General features: G+C 39.8%; 3 protein-coding genes across 4 annotated transcripts in view; all 3 read right to left on the bottom strand.

Annotated features, from left to right (window-relative positions):
* Positions 1 to 11,591, bottom strand: part of LOC148158112 (claudin-4-like) — a 51,924-nt gene extending 40,333 nt beyond the window's left edge. The window contains exon 1 of the mRNA XM_088007764.1: positions 11,509 to 11,591. The gene's annotated coding sequence lies outside the window, so the exon portion shown is untranslated. The remainder of the gene's footprint in view (positions 1 to 11,508) is intronic.
* The window catches only part of LOC106908079 (claudin-4-like), a 30,774-nt gene extending 19,166 nt beyond the window's left edge, over positions 1 to 11,608 (bottom strand). Inside the window, exon 1 of the mRNA XM_088007759.1 lies at positions 11,509 to 11,608. The gene's annotated coding sequence lies outside the window, so the exon portion shown is untranslated. The remainder of the gene's footprint in view (positions 1 to 11,508) is intronic.
* On the bottom strand, positions 97 to 11,609 carry LOC106908087 (claudin-4-like). Of its 2 annotated transcripts, none has more exons than XM_088007766.1 (3): positions 11,509 to 11,609; positions 2,597 to 2,711; positions 97 to 1,217 (listed from the first exon to the last, which is right to left on the bottom strand). In XM_088007766.1, exons 2-3 carry the CDS (start codon positions 2,708 to 2,710, stop codon positions 786 to 788), a joined length of 546 nt encoding a protein of 181 aa, XP_087863892.1. In that variant the 5' UTR covers position 2,711; positions 11,509 to 11,609; the 3' UTR covers positions 97 to 785. The 2 variants fall into 2 exon arrangements, with proteins under 2 accessions (XP_087863892.1, XP_014829544.2); XM_014974058.2 differs by lacking the exon at positions 11,509 to 11,609 and adding an exon at positions 4,944 to 5,302.
* Positions 11,610 to 22,611: the final 11,002 nt, after the last annotated feature.

Below are 22,611 nucleotides of genomic sequence, written 5' to 3' on the forward strand. Positions count from 1 at the left end.
TATGAATAAACAGTTTGTGAAGATTTTAGGATATTTTTTATTTAAATTGTAATGTGCAGATCTGAAAGTTTAACAAAAGGAAGAAAAACTCAGAGGTAAAGAAGTCAGACAGTAGCACTTTATTTGAAGGATGGGCATCATTTTGTAAAGCAATATTTTGTATACGAGTCAAAGATGAAGAATCAAACAGCCGAAGTAAAGTTTTCTGAAAGTTGCTTACATTTTTTGTTTGTAGAAAAAAAAAAGCTTTTTTATTTTTTGATCTAATTTAATTTTCCAATCACATCTGAATCTGACCAAAGATAATGATCTGTGATTATTGTACAAAAACAGAAATAGTTACAGTAAATGTTTTATCAATAGAAAGTAAAGCAGAAAACTGAGAAACATCATGAAATTGAAGCAAATCTGGTTGGTAATTATGTTGACTGGTTTTTAAACTGAAATTGAGAAAGCATGAAAAAACATAAAATGGATTTAATAAGCAAATTTAAAAAATACATCAATAGGTCATTGAAATCTAATTTTCCTGCATTCAGACATATGTTTTTTAAAATTATTTTTATACTCAGGATCTTCATGAAGTTTGATTTTAACAGAGATTTTAAGAAAAATACTGGGAATTTTGCCAAAGAAAAATAAAAGATGTGTTACAGAAAACATGTACTTGATAAAAGTACAGAAATTATCATTTCATGTCATCTTCCCAGTTTTTACCAAATCGTCTGCCCGTCTATTGGACACCAGTCCCTTCCATAAAAACTCTAAATTTCGTTTTTTTTAGTTTAAGCTCTGTTGCCGAAGCAATTGGTAATTCCTCCAGAGCTGCTGGATCTGGCTAAGTAGCTGAGCACACCTCCAGTCACAATCAGCATCAAACCAGCTAGGATGCCGATGTAGATGCTCGCTCCCTTTGTCAGTCCCACTCCACCACTTATCTCCCTGATGACCGGGATGATCACCAGCATCCCGGCCGCCAGCAGGCCCCCTCCAGCTGCCCTTATCAATTTGGGTTTGGTGTCGTTCTGGACATATGTGGTGAAGTCGGAACCAAAGAACAGGACGACGAGGCTGAGAACACCCAGCATGCAGCTGATGACGGTCAAGGCCCGGGTGGAATGAGGCGGTGAGACATTCAGGGTGCTTTCATACGTTCCACACACCTGCGGTCCAGTGCTCGGCTTCACACACACCTTCCACAGACCAACATGAACTTCCTATCCACCCAAAGACAAACAGATATTTACTTACACCTTATTAAACATGATACTAAATCAGGTAGAAAACATATAATTGTCTATTTACTGAATGCAGGATTTGTGTTTATTTTCTGAGAAGTTTATACAAATTAATGTCACTGAGTCATTAAACAGATTAGGAAAGTCCAGATGATGTTGGGTAAGAGAAGGCTCTTTCCCCAGGGTGCTGAGACACACTGAGGCGGAGGGAAGAGGAAGAGCGAAGGGAACGGGTGGTGACATGCAGAAGATCAGACAGAAAAGGAGGGGCAAGGTTGTGAACTGTCTTGAATGTGAACATCAGGATTTTAGACTGAATTCTGAATGCAACAGGAAGCCAGTGAAGTTGTTGTAAACTTGGAGTGATGTGGTGAAACGCGGCCGTTTTCATAATGATGCAAGCTGCAGAGTTTTGAACCAGCTGAAGGTTACGGCTATATGTTTGAGGCAGTGCAACCAGGAGAGAATTGCAGTTGAAAAGAAAGAGTACTGTCAGGAACGACAGCCAGACTTTTAACCTGAGGGCTTATTTGAGGAAGTTTGATGCAAACCAGGATTTTATTTCATCATAACAGGAAGTTAAGATGAAATAAATCACTTTCATCACTTGTCTGAGACACAGCCAGAGAGGCACAGAATAAATAGCAGGATGAGTGTCGGGCTGCAGATGGGGGGGCTTCACTCAAACAGCAGGTCCTCGTCTGCCTCCTCCATCAGCATGGAGGAGGGGGGGAGAGAAGGATCTGGTGCAGTGGATAAAAACAGCAGGTGTCATCGGCAAAAAAGAGGAAGTGGATGTTAAATTATGGAAGATAAGAAGGGGCCCCAGGACAGAACCCTGGGGCCCAGGAGAGACCACGGAGGAAAGATGGGATTTAAGTTGGATGAACTGAGTTCAGCCAGAGAGATATGACTGAACCCAAGCGAGGAGTGTGTGTGTGTGTGTGTGTGTGTGTGTGTGTGTGTGTGTGTGTGTGTGTGTGTGTGTGTGTGTGTGTGTGTGTGTGTGATACCGATGGAAGAAAGTCTGTAGAGCAGAACTGTGTGAGAGATGGTATCGAAAGCTGCACTGAGATCAAGGAAGAGGAAGTAAACCTGAATCTGACGCCATGAGGAGAGTGTTAGTGATTCTGAAAAGAGCAGATTCTGTTCTGTGATCAGGCTGAAAACCGGACTGGATCTGGTTAAATGTTTCTGGTTAAATGGAGAAGAAGTTGAGAGGCAACTGTGTTTTCTAGGATCTCGGAGATGAAAGGAAGGTTAGAAATAGGGTGGAGTAAAGAAAAGCATTTAAAGCGAACTAATCATAACTATCATGCTAATTTCAAGCATAAAATGTCTTTTGATCATATGATTACCGTATCACCACGATGGATCACAAACCACTCAGGCAGGGCGCAGCAGATGATGACCCCAAACAGCCCGATGGCGCTGAGAACCACACAAACCGTCTGAACTGTTTTTGATGCCATTCTGCAAAAGAAAAAGAAGAAAAACAAAATTAAAAAAATGGGATTAAATAATGTTCTGTGATATATTCTTGGGTTTTCTTCTTGGCGTCTTCTATGCAGGATTGGGCCTCTGGCAGCGATGTGCACAGACACTAGAGGGCGCTAAGAGCACCTGCACACTCTAAACCACAACATGTTCAACATTAAAACAACTACATATAAACTTAGGTTTACATTTTAGATTTACTTAAATTTAGCTGCAAGAAAAACTTAAAATCTTTCTGTGTCAAACTTGCTTAAAGAGCCGCACGATGAGTCGTTCACCGTCCTTCATCTGCACAAAAACTAAAGTGAAACTTATAACATCAGCAGCCATCTTGTTTCCAGCTCTCATTGCTTATAACTTAGAATAATATCAGTCATGTGTCTCACTGACCACCTGCACAGGTGTTGATGATTCTCATGACAGTCATATTCTGTGGTCCAGTTCTTACTACGTTCTGTTGGTTATGGGTCAGTTATGGCGCTTTTCCACTAACTAACCGGTTCGGTTCCGGTCCGCCTCGGCCAGATTCATTTTCCATTATCAAATCAGGCTCTTATTACTTCACCTATAACAAGACATTTCTCCTTGTTATCAGTGAATTAATCTGCAGATGGAACCAGAACTTTTTCATCAATATTAGGAAATTATTGACTGACAACAAGCTCATATTTGTTGCTGTAAAGTTTCTTGTAAGTTAGTTTTGTTTTATTTATGTTATACTGAGATATTTGCACCATGAACTAAACTAAAATTAGTTGGTAAGATTTTGTGTTTTTGGATGTATTTGAGTCCATCAGAACCAGAACCTTGACATTCTCTATTGCTGAGTGTTGCTGCAAACATCAGAGGAGAGTTGACCACAGCTGCAGCGCTCACCATATCAGAGCGTATAAAGGAAAACCTCACTACCTGGGGTAAAACCAAACCACACATCAACAGGTTAGAGCGACGTGGCAGAGAAACGAGACTTTAGATCAGAGATGTGATGACAGCTGCTTGATTTCTTTGTGCCATGAGGCTCAAAATGTCTGTTTGCATTCCTGCATCTGTAACAAAGTAAAGAACCTCTGAGTTATTTTTGACCAGGACTTATTTAAATCTTATATTAAACTGGTTTCTTTGATTTCCTTCTTTCTGGGTTATTGCTAAAATTAAAGATATCCTGTCCAGGAGAGACGTAGAAAACAGTCCATGCATATTTGAGTTATTTTGTCTGGGTAATAAAATCATCTGACCGTTTTCATTGTGTCTTTGTTGTGTTGGTAATCTGAAGGGTTAAAAATGTTCCATCTCACTCTTAGAAAAACAAAAACATGCAGTTAATCAATTTTCAATCAATCAATTTTCAATCCACCACAGAGTTAAGAATAAATAAACATGTTTTCACTGAGGCTCTTTAAATGTATAAACATTTTAAACTTTAAATTGACCTTTGTATATAAAACAGACCAGGACATATTTGCTTATTGAGAGGAAACGCAAAAGAAAAGATTTTCTCCACGTCCCGTAGGAGGTTCAGTATAATTATTTCATTATATAAAGTGTTATAAATGTACATTTATGAATAAATATTCTATGTTTCTAATATTATCTTAAGTGTGTAGCTGTTTTTGTAATGAATGTGTTTTTAATGATGTGAAGGAAGAGAAGCCAAATAAGTAAACAAATATTTCTCTTATTTTAGCTTCTCCTCATTGGCTCCCTGCTAAATTAACACATAAAGTCTTTACTAATCATTTTATTAAAGGTTTTTCTGGTTATTTCTGCTGCAGGACAAACTGAACGCTTTAATATCAACTCTGTACAGTTATTTCAACTTTTAACTGATTTAAAAGTTCACTTCATGAGGTTCGACTGGGAAAACTAAGCAACTAAATGTTCTTACTCTCCTCAACTAACTTTTTATTTAACATAGAAAATGTATTTTTTTGCTTTGTAAATTCCTTAGAGATAAAGTATTGTGAATTGGCAATAAAAATAAACTGAACTGAAAATATTTTTTGTCTCTTTCGGTTTAATAAATCTTAATTTAGCACATTAAATATGTATGAATGATAAAAAAAAAAGTTACATTTGGTTCTAAAAAGGTTCATTTTGTGCACATTATGGTGGATTTCTGTTAAAATTAGAATCCAACAATTCTTCTATTTTAGCTAAATCAGTTTTTCTTTGCATTAAAAATGGATAAACAGGTGAATAATTTCTTACCTTTCTCGCGTTCTGCAGGTTCTTCTGTCTGTTGTGTCTTTAAATAAAGTGGAAACTGTCTGAAATAGCACTTAAGGTGTGGTTGTTGCTTCATAACGAAAGTTCTGCTTGGTTTTTTCCACTTCTGTGATTTTGATTCATGCCAGTGAAGAGTCTGTGCTCATCTAAGTACAGGATGTAACTTTTCACATCTTTAGCAATTATTTCTCGTAAGGATTTGACTTTGCAATAAAGAAAAACCCCATTGAGTTTTTGTCATTGCATACTGTGGAGCTGGTTGCTGGTTCTGAATGTGGATCGGACGAAAGCAGCGGTTTTCTCACGCCTGGTGCACACATTGAGTTTGTCAGTAATTATAAATGTACGAAGCCACATGCGTTTTTGATTACAGCAAAATTTAATGTGTTTTATTACCCAGTGAAAATAACTGAATGTGTTGATGCCAAATTCTGACCCGACCATCCGAATGTCGCAGCAGAAATCCAGACTCATCAGACCAGGCGACGTTTTCCACCTCCTACTGTCCAGTTTTGGTGAGCCTGTGTGGATTGTAGCCTCAGTTTCCTGTTCTTAGCTGCCAGGAGCAGCACCCGGTCTGGTCTCCTGCTGCTGTAGCCCCTCCAGGTTCTCTTTTTCTGACCATTCTCTGTAAACCCTAGAGATGGTTATGTGGGAAAATCCCAGTAGTTTATGAAATACTCAGACCAGCCCGTCTGGCACCAACAAACCCCCCAACTTAAATCATGTTTCTTACAATGTTACATTAATGTGCAGATCTGAAAATTTAACAAGGGGAAGAAAAACTCATAAACAGAAATAGTTATGAAAAATCAGCAAAACATTTCTCTTTATTTGTTTGCAAATGAAAAATACAGAAGCAAAAGCTGAAATATAAGATAAATTAAAGGCAGACTGTAACACTTTATCTGAAGGATTTGCATAATTTTGTAAAAAAATATTATTTTGCATATGAGATGAAGAATCAAACAGTTGAAATGAAGTTTTCTGTAAGTTAGCAAAATGAACTAGTCTGGCTGCCCTCAGTCTAATAATGACTCTCAGAGCCTCCATGTTGTTCAGACACCATGGTGAGGAGGAGGAGGAGGGGATCTGAACCTCTAACTATCAAATTATGGGCAAGAATATTTTTCATACGCTGGTTTGTGAATAAAAACGTAGGTCTGATGTTGACATTAGAAAAACTGTATTTATATTTTCATAATTATCCTCGCATAGCAGGAAAAAACCCGCCTCGCCCCTAAACACAGAAATGCTTCGGCTGCAGAGAAACTCCTGACTTTAACTTCCCCAGGCTGCTAAAAGCCCGGTTCTACAGGCGGTCCGAGTCGGTCCCACCGACAGATAGAAAGAATATCTTTATATTAGAAACGGTACTGAGACTGTCACCGTGTCGCGACGCAGCTCAAAGCCCGGTACCACCACCCGGTACCACCACCTGGTACCACTCGGTACCAGGTGGTGGTACCGGGTGGTACCACCACCCGGTACCGGTGCCACCACCCGATACCACCACCTGGTACCACCTGCTACCACCACCTGGTACCACCACCCGGTACCACCACCTGGTACCACCTGCTACCACCACCTGGTACCACCACCCGGTACCACCTGGTACCACCTGGTACCACCACCCGGTACCACCTGGTACCACCACCCGGTACCACCACCTGGTACCACCACCTGGTACCACCACCTGCTACCACCACCCGGTACCACCTGGTACCACCACCCGGTACCACCACCTGGTACCACCACCTGGTACCACCACCTGCTACCACCACCCGGTACCACCTGGTACCACCTGGTACCACCACCCGGTACCACCTGGTACCACCACCTGGTACCACCACCTGGTACCACCACCTGCTACCACCACCTGCTACCACCACCTGGTACCACCACCCGGCACCACCTGGTACCACCACCCGGTACCACCTGGTACCACCTGGTACCACCACCCGGTACCACCTGGTACCACCACCCGGTACCACCACCTGGTACCACCACCCGGTACCACCACCCGGTACCACCTGCTCTCTGTTCGCTCTGCTTCTCCTTAACGTTCCTACCAGGCGGGTTAAAGCCGCTGCTGACGGGATCTGGGCTGGAGGTTCACGGCTGTGAATAGAAGTTACTGCAGAACCTCAAGTGTTACAGGAAGATCCGGCCCATTTAGAGTTCACAAAACAAACAGAGAAAATACTGTAGCAATAATTGAACGTTGAGGGAAGATGATCTTATACTTCACCCTCAGCCATCCAAGGTTGCAGGGCAACACTAACATCAAAAGATTATAAAGAGTTACTCCTTTGAGCTTGTTTGATCTATAAATCAGTCTGCAGCCAAGTTGTTCTAGAGGTTAAATAGATATTACTAGGGCTTAATTAGTAAAATGGCAGCAGATTTGCTTATTTGATAACTTCATAACCTTTGACCTTCTGTCCTCTGGTCTGTTTAACAGCTTCAGTCTCAGATCAGATCAGCCTCCAGGACTGTCAGCAGCAGAAACAGAAACTTTAAACCTGCTGGGGAAAATATATTACATTTGCTTTGCATTGTCTCCATATGATGGCAATGATATAGTAGGATCCAATTAAATTATTGATTAATATGGGTTGTTCCTATGTTGTTGTACGGTGTTTCTTGTTCAATGTGCCCTTTTTAACTTTAAACCCCTGCCCCTCCAAAGGTCTCTGCACGGCCCTGTCTGGATCTCCCATGGTGCAAGTTAGAGGCCCAGCCGTGTTCCTCCTTCTCTCTAAATGCTCTTCTCACTTCCCCCAATACATCAACCCCTCTGACTTCACAAATTATCTAGTAGTTTATCTGCATTAAAAATTTAGGACACTTCAAATTGAAATCTTTATAAAATCTCCTTTATTGAAGAATGATCTGTTTCAGCCGGCGCTCACAGATCCAACCTTTTCATCATGGGGTAATAAGGGCTGACATGTTTTAATGGTTTTTATAAAGAAGGTATTTTAGCAGCTGCAGACCTTTCATTAGAGTTTAATCTCCCTTCTTCTCATCTATACCTTTAAATTAGACTCTGTGCCAAAGGTTTGTTTCCCAGTTTTCCTTCCAAACCACCGAACCTGTAGTGGGAGATGTTTCTGAGCTGATCCTCTTCAAAACTCATATATCTCTAAATTCTGTCTTTTGACTCCTCAACCAAAGTTAAGGCAGCTTGGGAACTTGAACTGGGTCTAAAGAACTGGTGGAATAAGATCATTTATCAAACCCATATTTGGGCTCCCAGTTGACTACAAACAGTTCACCTCTAATTAATTGGATATTTTAGCATTTACTTCCTTATTGGCATAATGGCATCTCCTTTTCATCGGATATTAACTAAAGCGCCCTCTAGCGGTCAGTGGCTCAATGACACCATATCCGTTCTAAAATCTAATCCTCTAAAATTGGAGATTAGATATTCAGGATTAGGATTAGATATTCAGTGAAAGGCAACTCCACTAAACTCTATAATCTATGGCGCCTTTCACGACATTCTTTCACTCTCTGCAGTCTCTGATCCCAGACTGAGTGAAGCCACCCACTCTGCCTCCTCTCACACATTTTTTCCTTGTTTTTCCACCTTATTTTTATTTTTTTTATCTTTTTACTTGGTTTTTACATATTTTGTCCTGTTCACTTATGAAAAAAGTGTATATACTCATAGGAAGTGAATTGTAAGCCTTTTTCCATCCGTACACTCGGTTTCTCTTTTGTTCTCGTCTCTTTTCCTTTTTGTCGGCGTCACAGAGAAGCTGCACTATGTGGCTCACTGTGACATTAGCAGTTAGAGATCCTGTTGTCATGTCCCCTTTCCTCCTAGTAAAAATATTAATTAACCTGTCTGTCACGAGAGGACCCAAATTTGGGTCCTCTCGTGACAGGGGTGTCAAACTCCAGTCCTCAAGGGCCTCTGTCCTGCAACTTTTAGATGTGCCTCTGCTGCACCACACCTGAAAAGAATAATTAGGTCATTAGCAAGGCTCAGGAGAACCGATCTACAGAGGGAGGAGGTAATTAAGTCATTTCATTCCACTGTTTTTTACCTGTGGCACATCTAAACACTGCAGGACAGCGGCCCTTGAGGACTGGAGTTTGAGAACCCTGTCATTGTGAATGACAACCTGAGACCAACAGGTTTAAAAAACAACTAAACTTAGGTTTACATTTTAAATTGTTTAAATTGAGCTGCAAGAACAACTTAAAATTTTCTGTATCAAACTTCCACAACGAGCCACAAGATGAGTCTTTCACTGTCCTTCTGCACAAAAACTAAAGTGAATCTTAACATTCATGACCTCAATAAAAATACCACTCGATCTCTATTGCTGAATGTTGCTGCAAACATCAGAGCAGAGTTGACCACAGCTGCAGCGCTCATGTCCCACCACATTGAGGAACAGAGTGTATAACGGAAAATGTCTCTACCTGGGGTAAAACCAAACCACACATGAACAGGTTAGAGCGACGTGGCAGAGAAACGAGACTTTAGATCAGAGATGTGATGACAGCTGCTTGATTTCTTTGTGCCATGAAGCTCAAAATGTCTGTTTGCATTCCTGCATCTGGTAACAAAGTAAAGAACCTCTGAGTTATTTTTGACCAGGACTTGTTTAAATCTCATATTAAACTGATTTCTTTGATTTCCTTCTTTCTGGGTTATTGCTAAAATTAAAGATATCCAGGAGAGACGTAGAAAACAGTCTGTGCATTCGTTACTTCAAAAAAACTTATTTCTAGAAGAATGAAAACATAAATCTCACTTCCTTCATCTGTTTTAAATTTAGCAAATCTCAGAGCTTTTAAACAAGAACTGCTTAATTATTTTAAGATATAGTTTTACAAATTTAAATGTCATGGCATTCTAGGTTCCTAAACTAAACATTTTGAACAAGGGCCGTTTGACCTGGTAACAGGTGGTTTGATTTTTGCACCATTTCCGACTTGATTGAAAAAATATATGTGCTTTAATTCTTGTAAAAATAACAAAATAATTACTACAAATATCTTACAATTTAATTGAAAACTAAACTTAATCTGATGTTTCGAGTTCAAAAGGAGATCAAATAAATTATTTTACAAACCCTGCCGTCATCACACCGGACATTTGCCGAACGATAAACCTCCATCAATCACCCAGCATGCTCTGAATTACTCTATTTATTTACCAAAGTGATCTAAACAATTCCAAATATAAAATGTAATTACAGATTTCGGTTCTAAGCTCAAATATATTCTAACTGCCCAAAGAAGAAAACTAAATTGGTAGAAATTACAATTCACCAAATTTAGCATAAATGGCCACAACAGTACATTTATGAATTAAATTATGTTTCTAATGAAGCTTAATTATACAGATTTGTTTTTTATTGCGTTCTTACGATGATGTACTGATCAGTTCATGCAGTGTAACTGAATACTGGGTCTTTCTGCTGTAATGTAAGGTTTTCTTAAGGTTTTTCCATGAAAGTTAGTATCTCGTTTGTGAGATAAATGAAGTTTTATATGTTTTCCTTTAGGGTAGAAATGCTCCACAAACAAACTTGTGTGAAAAATGCAAAAGCGAAACATGAACTTTCCATATTTATCGGAAACTTTCTGTAAGAAGAAATAAATAAAAAACTATTTGGACTTTTTGACTTATTTCTACGGGGTAATAAAGTCATCAGACAGTTTTGAAATTTTAAATTGACCTTTGTGACTCAACACAAGGTCATTTTGTTGGCTGTATTTGCTTATTGCAAAATAATTTTTCCCCCATGTCACATAGGAGGCTCTGAATTATTATTTCATAAAGTGTAATAATTGCACTCAGACAATTATGCTATTAGGCTGATGATTTACAAATAAATATTTATATATAAATATGTTTCTAACGTTAAGTGTGTAAATGTTTGTGTAATGATGTGAACCCAAGGAAGAGAAGCCAAATAAATAAACTAATTAATATTTCTCCTGTTTCAGCTTCTCTTCATTGACTCTCTGCTAAATTAACACATAAAGTCTTTAATAATCAGCTTATTAAAGGTTTTTCTGGTTATTTCTGCTGCAGGACAAACTGAACGCTTTAATATCCACTCTGTACAGTTATTTCAACTTTTAACTTTGTTTCTTTATTTAACTCTTTATTGAAGCTACAATCTGTTTAGCTGCGATTCCTTTGGCTTCGGCTGAGATAACTAAACTAAACTACTAAATATTCTCTCCTGCAAATAACTTTTTACTTTAACATAAAAAAACTTATTTTTTGTTTTTGCTTTGTAAATTCCTTAGAGATAGAGTATTGTGATTTGGCACAATAGAAATAAACTGAACTGAAAATAATTTATTTAGTCTCTTTCTGTATAATGCATCCTAAGAGCACATTAAAAATGTATAAGTGATAAGAAAAGCTTATTTGGTTCTCAAAAGATTAATTTTATGTAAATTATGATGGATTTCGAATAAGATTAGAATCCAACAATTCTTCTATTTTAGCTAAATCAGTTTTTCTTAGCAATAAAAATAAATAAAAAGGCAAATAATTTCTTACCTTTCTTGCTTTCTGCAGGTTCTTCTGTTGTGTCTTTAAGTAAAGTGGAAACTGTGAAACGGCACTAAAGGTGTGACTGTTGCTTCAGAACGGAAGTTCTGCTTGGTTTTTTGCACATCTGTGGTTTTGATTCATGCCAATGAAGAGTCTGTGGTAATCTAAGATAAGTATAACAGGATGTAAGTTTTGACATCTGTAGCAAATGTTTAGTGGAAAGATTTCTTTAAAAGCCCATAAAGTATCTCAAACTCAGTTCATTCTCTGAACATGGTTTTGAACATGGATAAAACAAAATGATGGTTTTCTCTCAAACTACCAGAGGTCCCTTTGTTGCTTCCCACTGCTCTCTGTGCACAAATGCAGTTTGTCAGTAATTATATAAATATCTTTATGGTGACACTTTATTTGACGGGGGGTGAATAAGACTGTCATGATACTGTCATAAACATGACATAACACCTGTCACGAACATCAATAAGTCTTCATGAATAGCTATAACTGTTGTCATAAAGTGTCATTCGGTAAATTATGACACTTTTAATACAAAGTTGACATTATTCAAAATGTCTTCGTTATGACAACTTGTCATTAACCAAGAAATCATTACTGACATAAATTTGTTATAAAAGTATTACCGATTAAACTTTAAAAATTAGCTTTATGTAGTAATATTATAAAGCTCTGCCATGTTGTTTAGTCTTAATTTTCTTAATTTAATCGATCCTAAAGTTTTACAGCAAGATGTCTACAAAGCACTTATGAACTTAGCATTTGAAACATTATTTAAGGCTGTTTTAACCCTTATGCGTGCGAGGACTGAGGCAAACGTAGAGAACTGTGGCAAATGATAAAAGTTTTACGTGTGTGGGGTCGGTTGGTATGGACCCCATTTCTAAACACAAGGGCTAAGTAGTGCAATACACCATCTCCACCAGTGAGAGGCAGTAGTGCACGAACAGGCGTGCAGTGTGTTGGTGAAGAAGAAATCTTCCATATTGTGGCGCAAACCAAACACAAGTTATAACGGCCAGACATCCTGTTTAAAAAGAAGCCGAAGTTTGATACCTAATACATATGAGGTATGTGTCTTATTAACTTTACATTTTCTTTGAGAAAATAACATTGACTATGTTCTCTTTCTCTGTAATGTTAGCTATAAGCAATTCAAGCCAATCCTACCTTGCTGTAAGTTAATGTTAGCTAAAGTTATTAAACACAATTACTGTAACGTTAGCCCTTAATATTAAATATATTTTAAAGACAGGCAAATAGTTTTTTCCCCCTCCAATTTTAATCTAGCAAATTAAAAGCTAATATATTAGTCAAAGTTATCCTTCATGTGCATTATTTAGCGACTTGGCTGATGTGACACAGAGTTTGTGTTCTTTGCTTTGGCAACTTTAGCCACGTGAAGACCCAGGCTAGCCTAAGGACACATGGTGGGGAGGACAAAGTTGGCTAATGAAGACATGCTACGAGTGTGGAGGATGATAATAAGGACCAGCCACCAGAGAAAGAAGTTCCTGTTTGACCAAAGAGAAAGAAGCAGATGAAATATTCCCCAAGAAAATTAGGTAAGTCGTTTTTGTGTTAATATTTTCACCATGTGAAGTGGGGTGGGACAGCCAGGTAAGTGGGGAATGGGGAGCAGGAATCAACATTCACCAGCTGAGTTAAGTTTTAGACAACTGAAACTGATGTTAAATCTAATTATTTATTAATAAGCTTCTTGCAAACAACCCTAAGTTAGAGTATCTGGTTAGAAATAATTTAGAATGCTCATTAAGTAAAAAGATGCATTCATGTGCCTAAAACTATATGTTAAATGATGCATTCGAATAACAGTGGCAGTCTGTCTGAACTTCTGCTAGACAAATATTTGATCAGAATAATTTTGTTCAGCTCCAGTTATTATTCCACTTGTATTAAGAAATAATTGTATTGCACTTTATAACAACCAGTCATGTTAACTAGGCATTTGTCTGCCAGTCTACCATTCTGACAGTGTGCAGCAAGGGACATTTTTGAAATGGTATTTAAATAAATGCTGGAATATGATGACATTGTTTTTTGTTTTTGTTCTTTTTTTAAGTGGCCACAATGAATTGAGTCATCACCGACTATGAGAATGTCCAGAAGAGATTCACCAAGTTTGAATTCATGAAGAGGCTTTCGCCATGATTAACTATTGCAAGAACAGCTGTAATTTCTGAGCATTTCTGGACACCTTCAAAGAGCTGCTTCCGGGAAATGAAGATAAGAAGAAGATTTCCTGTTTTCAGAGCATTACAGGAAGACTATTACGAAGGAGATGGCTGACATAAAGCAAAAAATTTTACTGTTGAAAGAACCTATTTTCTTAAGTTAAAGAATAAGTAATTCTGTTTTAGTTTTTCAATCAGCATTTCAGAGTAACAATATACTGACCAGACGTTAAACCCTCTGTTATCTTAGAACAAGTTATCTTTAGTTTTATTCCAATGTACAAAGGGTTTGTTCTACAGTTATGATGGTAGTTATAAGTAGTCCAGTGTGTTTCACTTCATTTGAGTAAGACTTAATATCAATGACTCTGTTGGCATTGCATTTGACATTGTAATACTAAATTACATCTTTATAATTGTTGCTACTAGTTTCAATTTACTTGAGGTAAAAGTTAATATTAATGACACTTAATGACTTTGTCATAACTGTTGTTACTTATTTCACTTTACTTGAGGTAATAGTTAATATTAATGACACTGTAATAACACTTAATGACATATTTATAACTGGTGCTACTTGTTCCACTAGTTGATGTAAAAGAAATTGTTAATGAGTCTGTTATTAAATCATTTGACCGTGTAATAAAGCTTAGTGAAATCTTTATTGCTTGTCCTACTTGTTTTGCTTTATTTCAGGGAGTGAAAATATTAATCATTGTTTTGTTAAAGCTTTTGCTAGTGTAATAATTAAATCATTATGACTACTATTATGACAAATTTATGTTAGATCATGATTTCTTGGTTAATGACAAGCTGTCACAACGAAGACATTTTGAATAATGTCAACTTTGTATTTAAAGTGTCATTATTTACCGAATGACGCTTTATGACAACAGTCATAGCTATTCATGAAGACTTATTGATGTTCATGACAGGTGTTATGTTTATGACAGTGTCATGACAGTCTTATTCAACCACCTTCAAATAAAGTGCTACCATCTTTATTTTAGATAAAGGGTTTTAAAAAGCACATAGAACAATGCTCAAGCCTCATTTGCATTTATCTTTAGTCGCATTGATTACTGCAGCAGCGTCTTCACAGGTCTGTTCAACAAATCAAACAGCTGCAGCTGATCCAGAGGCTACTGCTGGTGGTCTCACTAAAACCAGGAAGATGGAGTACATAACACACCTGAAGCTCAGAGAATAGACTTTAAAATACTGTTAGTTTATAAATTGTCAAGATTTGGTGGTTTGCGGTGGAGAGATGAGAACGCAGGAACCCAGGTTGTGAAGAAAATGATGAGTTTAATGATGAGAGCTCAAAACAGTCCAGAACTGGCGGCATGGCAGAGAGAATAGCATACAGCTAATTACCAGTAGCAACTGAAAGAGGACTGAAAAACGAGAGCTGACACAGGACTTAACCAGTTATACTGTGACGACTAACACGCTGACAGACTGACGCTGACAAAGCAAGGACCCGACAAGAGACAAAGGACACAGGTGGACTTAAACACACAGGGAGGGTAATCAGGGAAACTAGACACAGCTGGGATCAATCAACAGGGAGGACAGGACATCACAGAGACTCACGGGGAACCAGGACACAGAAGAAACCAAGAAATAAAGATCGTCACATAAATCACTGAACGGCTTAGCACCACAATACATTAAAGATCTGCTGTTGCTGTACCAACCTTCCAGAACCATCAGGTCTTCTGGTTCTGCTCTGCATCCCCAGAACCAGAACCAAAACAGCTGAAACACTGAGTTCCTTAAATCTCGACTAACAGCCCGCCTGTTTGGATTTGAAACGTAATCCAGAGGTTCCCAAACTGTGGGCCGCGCCCCCCAGGGGGCGCCGTGTCACTCCAGGGGGGGCGCGGGAAGCCATCTGGATGAAAAAAAAAAAAAAAACCATGACCGCTGTATGCACTGGGTTTTTACCTTAGAATGGCCAACTCTGTTATTCCTATGTCAATTTGATACAGTAGAGGCTTCCACACTTCCCATATTTGTGTCCTCTGTCACTTTTATCAGCAGTTAAAACTGTTTAATCCGTTGTTAACATGTTGTAACCTGTTTTTCCGAGCCGCCTTTAAACGCAACATGAGCGCTACGAAGCTCGCGCTGGGTTTACACCTGTGAAGGAGACCTGCTGCTGCTGTGCGGAGCTACGTAGGTTTGTGTTAGAATCACGGCAGCAAACCAGCAAAACGCAAAGAACTTTTCACAGTTTTTCCCTCCAAACTAACCGACTGAGTTGAGTAAAGCTGTTGGATGCAGGTAATGTTAGCTAACAGATGACTAGCTAATATCAATACAGAACCTTAAGCTTAACAAGTACCTTGTAGGCTACCGATGTTGGTGTCTATTTTCAGCTACATACATTCATTTTGCCACCAAAAAAGTCGATTCCACCCCCCATCACACGCGTCGTTTTAACCAGACAGCCATTTGTAATCCATAGGGGGGGCGCAGAAAATGTTTGGAAACCACTGACGTAATCAATTACGAATTTAATGATGTATTGACATAATGTGATGTTATGGAGCTAATAGCGAAAATTCAAACTGGAAGACTCCATCCCCTCCGTTCGTCCATCGGCGTCATGCTCATCTCCGACCTCAGCGCTGGACCTCACCTGACGTGTCCAATCATCAATCAAGTTCAGCATAAAAGGATCCACACCCAAGTCATCGGCCGCTTCCCAGCTGCGTTCAACCCACCACCGCCCCTTCTCCACCCTCATCCTTTGGCTCTCCAGGATGGCACTCTTTCCAGACCTCCACCACCAGTGTCGGGCCCCGGGGGAGAGCATCCCTAATCGGTTATCGGGATGTTCATCGAGTTCACATCAAATCTCGGCTCAGATCAGCTGCCGGGGCCCGAGCGCCAAAGAACTGTTATTCATTGCTGTCATTAAATCTTTTAATTGTTCCTTTTTCTTCGTCTGAGTCTTTCCAGATTGAATTGATTGTTGATTCTATGTTGCATGACTCTGTGTTTTTGCTTTTGTTATGATGTAAAGCACTTTGAAATGCCTTGCTGCTGAAATGTGCTATACAAATAAAATTTAATTGATTGATTGTTGATAGAATTTTTTACAAACACTGAAAATGAAGATCGGGTTTCATTATTGTAATGGATCCTGTTTGTCTCTCAAATATAGAAATAAATAAATCAGGAGCTCCTGGATTATGGAGACGTTTTGTGTATGAAAGCTTCGACCAAATGCCTCCAGTCCTTGAATGCTGTGTATCGTTGTGCTTTAAGTTTGCAGCAGACGTCTCACATGTCATTGTGAGTTGAACTCAGAAGCTGAATGGAAACAATCAGTTGATGATGATGATTTATGAATCACTGCTCTGCTGGGCTCCAACCTACTTAAACTCTTTCCTATAGCAATCTGCTACTTCCCGTTCTTTATGCTACATTAATTTATTTGTTTTGCACATTCTGCCTGTTTGAACAGAAAAGGGAACCAGCTCCCAGTGTAACGGCTCCTACAGCCTGGAAGCAGCTCCAGTCTGAACTAAAGATGTCAGATCTTTTTTCTTTGGACCTTTTGCCAGCAGTTCTTAAAAACATGCAACATGATTCTATTAATTAGTGTCATTGCTTTAAAACTGTTTTTAAATTTGTTTTAAACTTGTGCTCACATTCACCGGCCACTTTATTAGGTACACCTTGCCAGGTTGGACCCCTTTGGCTTTCAGAACCGCCTTAATCCTTCATGACAGATTCAACAAGGGACTGGAAACATTCCTCAGAGAGTCTGGTCCATATCGACCTGATGGCATCACACAGTCGCTGCAGGTTTGCTGCACATCCATGATGTGAACCTCCGGTTCCATCACATCCCAAAGGTTTTCTATTGGACTGAGATCTGGTGGGTGTGGAGGCCATTGGAGTTCAGTGAACTCATCATTCAACAATCCAGTCTGAGGTGATTGGTGCTTCATGACATGGTGCGTTATCCTGCTGGACGTATCCATCAGAAGATGGTCCACTGTGGTCATGGAGGGATGGACATGGTCAGCAACAACACTCAGGCAGGCTGTGGCGTTGACACCATGCTCAGTTGGTACTAATGGACCCAAAGTGGGTCAGGAAAATATCCCCACCAGCCTGAACCGTTGATACCAGACAGGATGGATCCAGGCTTTCATGCTGTTGATGCCAAATTCTGACCCGACCATCCGAATGTCGCAGCAGAAATCCAGACTCATCAGACCAGGCAACGTTTTCCATCTCCTACTGTCCAGTTTTGGTGAGCCTGTGTGGATTGTAGCCTCAGTTTCCTGTTCTTAGCTGCCAGGAGCAGCACCCGGTCTGGTCTCCTGCTGCTGTAGCCCCTCCAGGTTCAACGTGTTGTGTGTTCAGAGATGCTCTTCTGCAGACCTCGGTTGGAACGATTTGAGTTACTGTTGCTGTTCTATCAGCTCCAACCAGTCAGCCCATTCTCCTCTGACCTCTGGCATCAACAAGGCATTTGCCCCACAGAACTGCTGCTCACTGGATACTTTCTCTTTTTCAGACCATTCTCTGTAAACCCTAGAGATGGTTATGTGGGAAAATCCCAGTAGATCAGCAGTTTGTGAAATACTCGGACCAGCCCGTCTGTTATCAACAAAGACACTTAAATCACAAAAGTAGTTATGCAAAATCAGCAAAAACTTTTATTTTAATTTCTTGTTTGCAAATGAAAAATACAAAAACAAAAGTTGAAATATAAGATAAAATCAGACGGTAACACTTTGTCTGAAGGATCTTTATCATTTTGTAGAACAATATTATTTTGCACATGAGATGAAGAATCTAAAGGCTGAAGTAAAGTTTTCTGTAAGTTAACTTGCATTTAAATTTAATTTAATTTAAATTAATTTTTTAATATAATTTTGTAAAAGAAAAAAAGCTATTCTATGAAATGTAATTTTTTGATTCATCTTATTATTTTTCCAATCACATCTGAATCTGACCAAAGATAATAAGTTGTGTTTGTTGTACAAAAACAGAAATAGTTACAGTAAATGTTTTATCAATAGCTTAAACTCTGTTGCTGAAGAAGCTGGCGGCTCCTCCAGAGCTGCTGGATCTGGATCTGCTTAAGTAGCAGAGCAGACCTCCAGTCAGCATCAACATCAAACCAGCTACAAAGCCGATATAGATGCTCGCTCCCAGCATCACTCCCACCACCAACATTGGTATGTTTCTCATATCATGTGTCTTCCAGCTGACCGGGATGATCACCAGCAGGCCGCCCAGTATCAGGCCGACTCCGGCCGCCAGGATCATTTTGGGTTTGGTGTCTTGGTTCTGAACACATGGGGTGAAGTCGGAACCAAAGATCAGGAGGAGGAGGCCGAGACCACAGAGGATGCAGCTGATGATGGTCAAGGCCCTGAAGGAATGCATTTTAGAGGGTAACCAGGAGTCAACATATGTTCTGCACTCCTGCGGTCCAGTTGTGTACTTCACACACCCCATCCACAGACCGTAATGGGCTTCCTATCCACCGAAACACAGAGAAACAGATATTTACATTCACTTTACTAAACATTTTTTATGATATTAAATCTCATAGAAAAATCTAATTAATTTCTTTTTACTGAATGTCAGAATTGTGTTGTTGTTGTTTTTTTTTTTTGAATATTTTAAAACTCCCATCCAAACCAGAAGTTTATATAAATTAATATCACTGAGTCTTTAAACAGTTTAGAAAAGAACAGATGTCAGGAATCTGTAAGTTTCTGATGATGCGTAAAACTGCAAAGTCAATATTATGTTTAATTTCTACAGAATTTTTATAACAGCTGTTATAAAGACATTCTGCTTAAATTATACAGTAACACATAAAATAGTAGTTGATAAAAAAACATAAAAGTTAATTGATCGTAACTATCATGCTAATGTCATCCATAAAATGCCTTTTGGTCATATGATTACCGTATCACCCTGATGGATCACAAACCACTCAGGCAGGGCGCAGCAGATGATGACCATCATCACCCCGATGGCGCTGAGAGCCACAAATATCATCTGAACTGTTTTTGATGCCATTCTGTAAAAAAGACAAATTAAAAAACTGGATTAAATAATTTTCTGCTATATATTCCATCCTCTATGCAGGATTGGGCCTCTGGCAGCGATGTGCACAGACAGACACTAGAGGGCGCCAGAGCTCCTGCACACTGAAAACCACATCATGTTCAACATTCAGCAGCCGACACAAAAAAACAGCTACAAACCCAGAATCTACAATCCAAACTTCATAGATGTAAATTCAGTGGCGGATTCAGTCATTTCCAAACTTCCTACTGTGTTACTGGGCAGCACACATCCACAAGATTTAAATTTTACTTTAGATCTATGGACAGGCAAATGCGGGGATAAGGGGACTTGAGCCCCTGCCCCTTTTATCCTTGATGCCCCTAGAGCCTTTTTTAAATATTTTTTTAATATCTGTATGTCAGAAGGCCTGCTTGTGCCCCTCAGCAACAATATGTAGCTAAATATAATAATTTAGCCAAATGAACTAGTCTCAGTCTAATAATGACTCTCAGAGCCTCCATGTTGTTCAGACACCATGGTGAGGAGGGGGGGGGGATCTGAACCTCTAACTATCAAATTATGGGCAAGAATATTTTTCATACGCTGGTTTGTGAATAAAAACGTAGGTCTGATGTTGACGTTAGAAAAACAGTATTTATCCTCGCATAGCAGGAAAAAACCCGCCTCGCCCCTAAACACAGAAATGCTTCGGCTGCAGAGAAACTCCTGACTTTAACTTCATCAGGCTGCTAAAAGCCCGGTTCTACAGGCCGTCCGAGTCGGTCCCACCGACAGATAGAAAGAATATCTTTATATTAGAAACGGTACTGAGACTGTCACCGTGTCGCGACGCAGCTCAAAGCCCGGTACCACCACCCGGTACCACCACCCGGTACCACCACCCGGTACCACCTGGTACCACCACCTGCTACCACCACCCGGTACCACCCGGTACCACCTGGTACCACCACCTGCTACCACCACCCGGTACCACCACCTGCTACCACCACCTGGTACCACCACCCGGTACCACCTGGTACCACCACCCGGTACCACCACCTGCTACCACCACCTGGTACCACCACCCGGTACCACCTGGTACCACCACCTGGTACCACCACCCGGTACCACCCGGTACCACCTGGTACCACCACCTGCTACCACCACCTGGTACCACCACCCGGTACCACCCGGTACCACCTGGTACCACCACCTGCTACCACCACCCGGTACCACCTGCTACCACCACCTGGTACCACCACCCGGTACCACCTGGTACCACCTGGTACCACCACCCGGTACCACCTGGTACCACCACCTGGTACCACCTGCTCTCTGTTCGCTCTGCTTCTCCTTAACGTTCCTACCAGGCGGGTTAAAGCCGCTGCTGACGGGATCTGGGCTGGAGGTTCACGGCTGTGAATAGAAGTTACTGCAGAACCTCAAGTGATACAGGAAGATCCGGCCCATTTAGAGTTCACAAAACAAACAGAGAAAATACTGTAGCAATAATTGAACGCTGAGGGAAGATGATCTTATACTTCACCCTCAGCCATCCAAGGTTGCAGGGCAACACTAACATCAAAAGATTATAAAGAGTTACTCCTTTGAGCTTGTTTGATCTATAAATGAGTCTGCAGCCAAGTTGTTCTAGAGGTTAAATAGATATTACTAGGGCTTAATTAGTAAAATGGCAGCAGATTTGCTTATTTGATAACTTCATAACCTTTGACCTTCTCTCCTCTGGTCTGTTTAACAGCTTCAGTCTCAGATCAGATCAGCCTCCAGGACTGTCAGCAGCAGAAACAGAAACTTTAAACCTGCTGGGGAAAATATATTACATTTGCTTTGCATTGTCCCCATATGATGGCAATGATATAGTAGGATCCAATTAAATTATTGATTAATATGGGTTGTTCCTATGTTGTTGTACGGTGTTTCTTGTTCAATGTGCCCTTTTTAACTTTAAACCCCTGCCCCTCCAAAGGTCTCTGCACGGCCCTGTCTGGATCTCCCATGGTGCAAGTTAGAGGCCCAGTCGTGTTCCTCATCCTCTCTAAATGCTCTTCTCACTTCCCCCAATACATCAACCCCTCTGACTTCACAAATTATCTAGTAGTTTATCTGCATTAAAAATTTAGGACACTTCAAATTGAAATCTTTATAAAATCTCCTTTATTGAAGAATGATCTGTTTCAGCCGGCGCTCACAGATCCAACCTTTTCATCATGGGGTAATAAGGGCTGACATGTTTTAATGGTTTTTACAAAGAAGGTATCTTTAGCAGCTGCAGACCTTTCATTAGAGTTTAATCTCCCTTCTTCTCATCTATACCTTTAAATTAGACTCTGTGCCAAAGGTTTGTTTCCCAGTTTTCCCTCCAAACCACCGAACCTGTAGTGGGAGATGTTTCTGAGCTGATCCTCTTCAAAACTCATATATCTCTAAATTCTGTCTTTTGACTCCTCAACCAAAGTTAAGGCAGCTTGGGAACTTGAACTGGGTCTAAAGAACTGGTGGAATAAGATCATTTATCAAACCCATATTTGGGCTCCCAGTTGACTACAAACAGTTCACCTCTAATTAATTGGATATTTTAGCATTTACTTCCTTATTGGCATAATGGCATCTCCTTTTCATCGGATATTAACTAAAGCGCCCTCTAGCGGTCAGTGGCTCAATGACACCATATCCGTTCTAAAATCTAATCCTCTACAATTGGAGATGAGATATTCAGGATTAGGATTAGATATTCAGTGAAAGGCAACTCCACTAAACTCTATAATCTATGGCGCCTTTCACGACATTCTTTCACTGTCTGCAGTCTCTGATCCCAGACTGA

The sequence above is a fragment of the Poecilia mexicana genome, unplaced genomic scaffold (assembly GCF_051168715.1).
Source record: "Poecilia mexicana isolate PSO_F unplaced genomic scaffold, ASM5116871v1 scaffold_8, whole genome shotgun sequence".
NCBI lineage: Eukaryota > Metazoa > Chordata > Actinopteri > Cyprinodontiformes > Poeciliidae > Poecilia > Poecilia mexicana.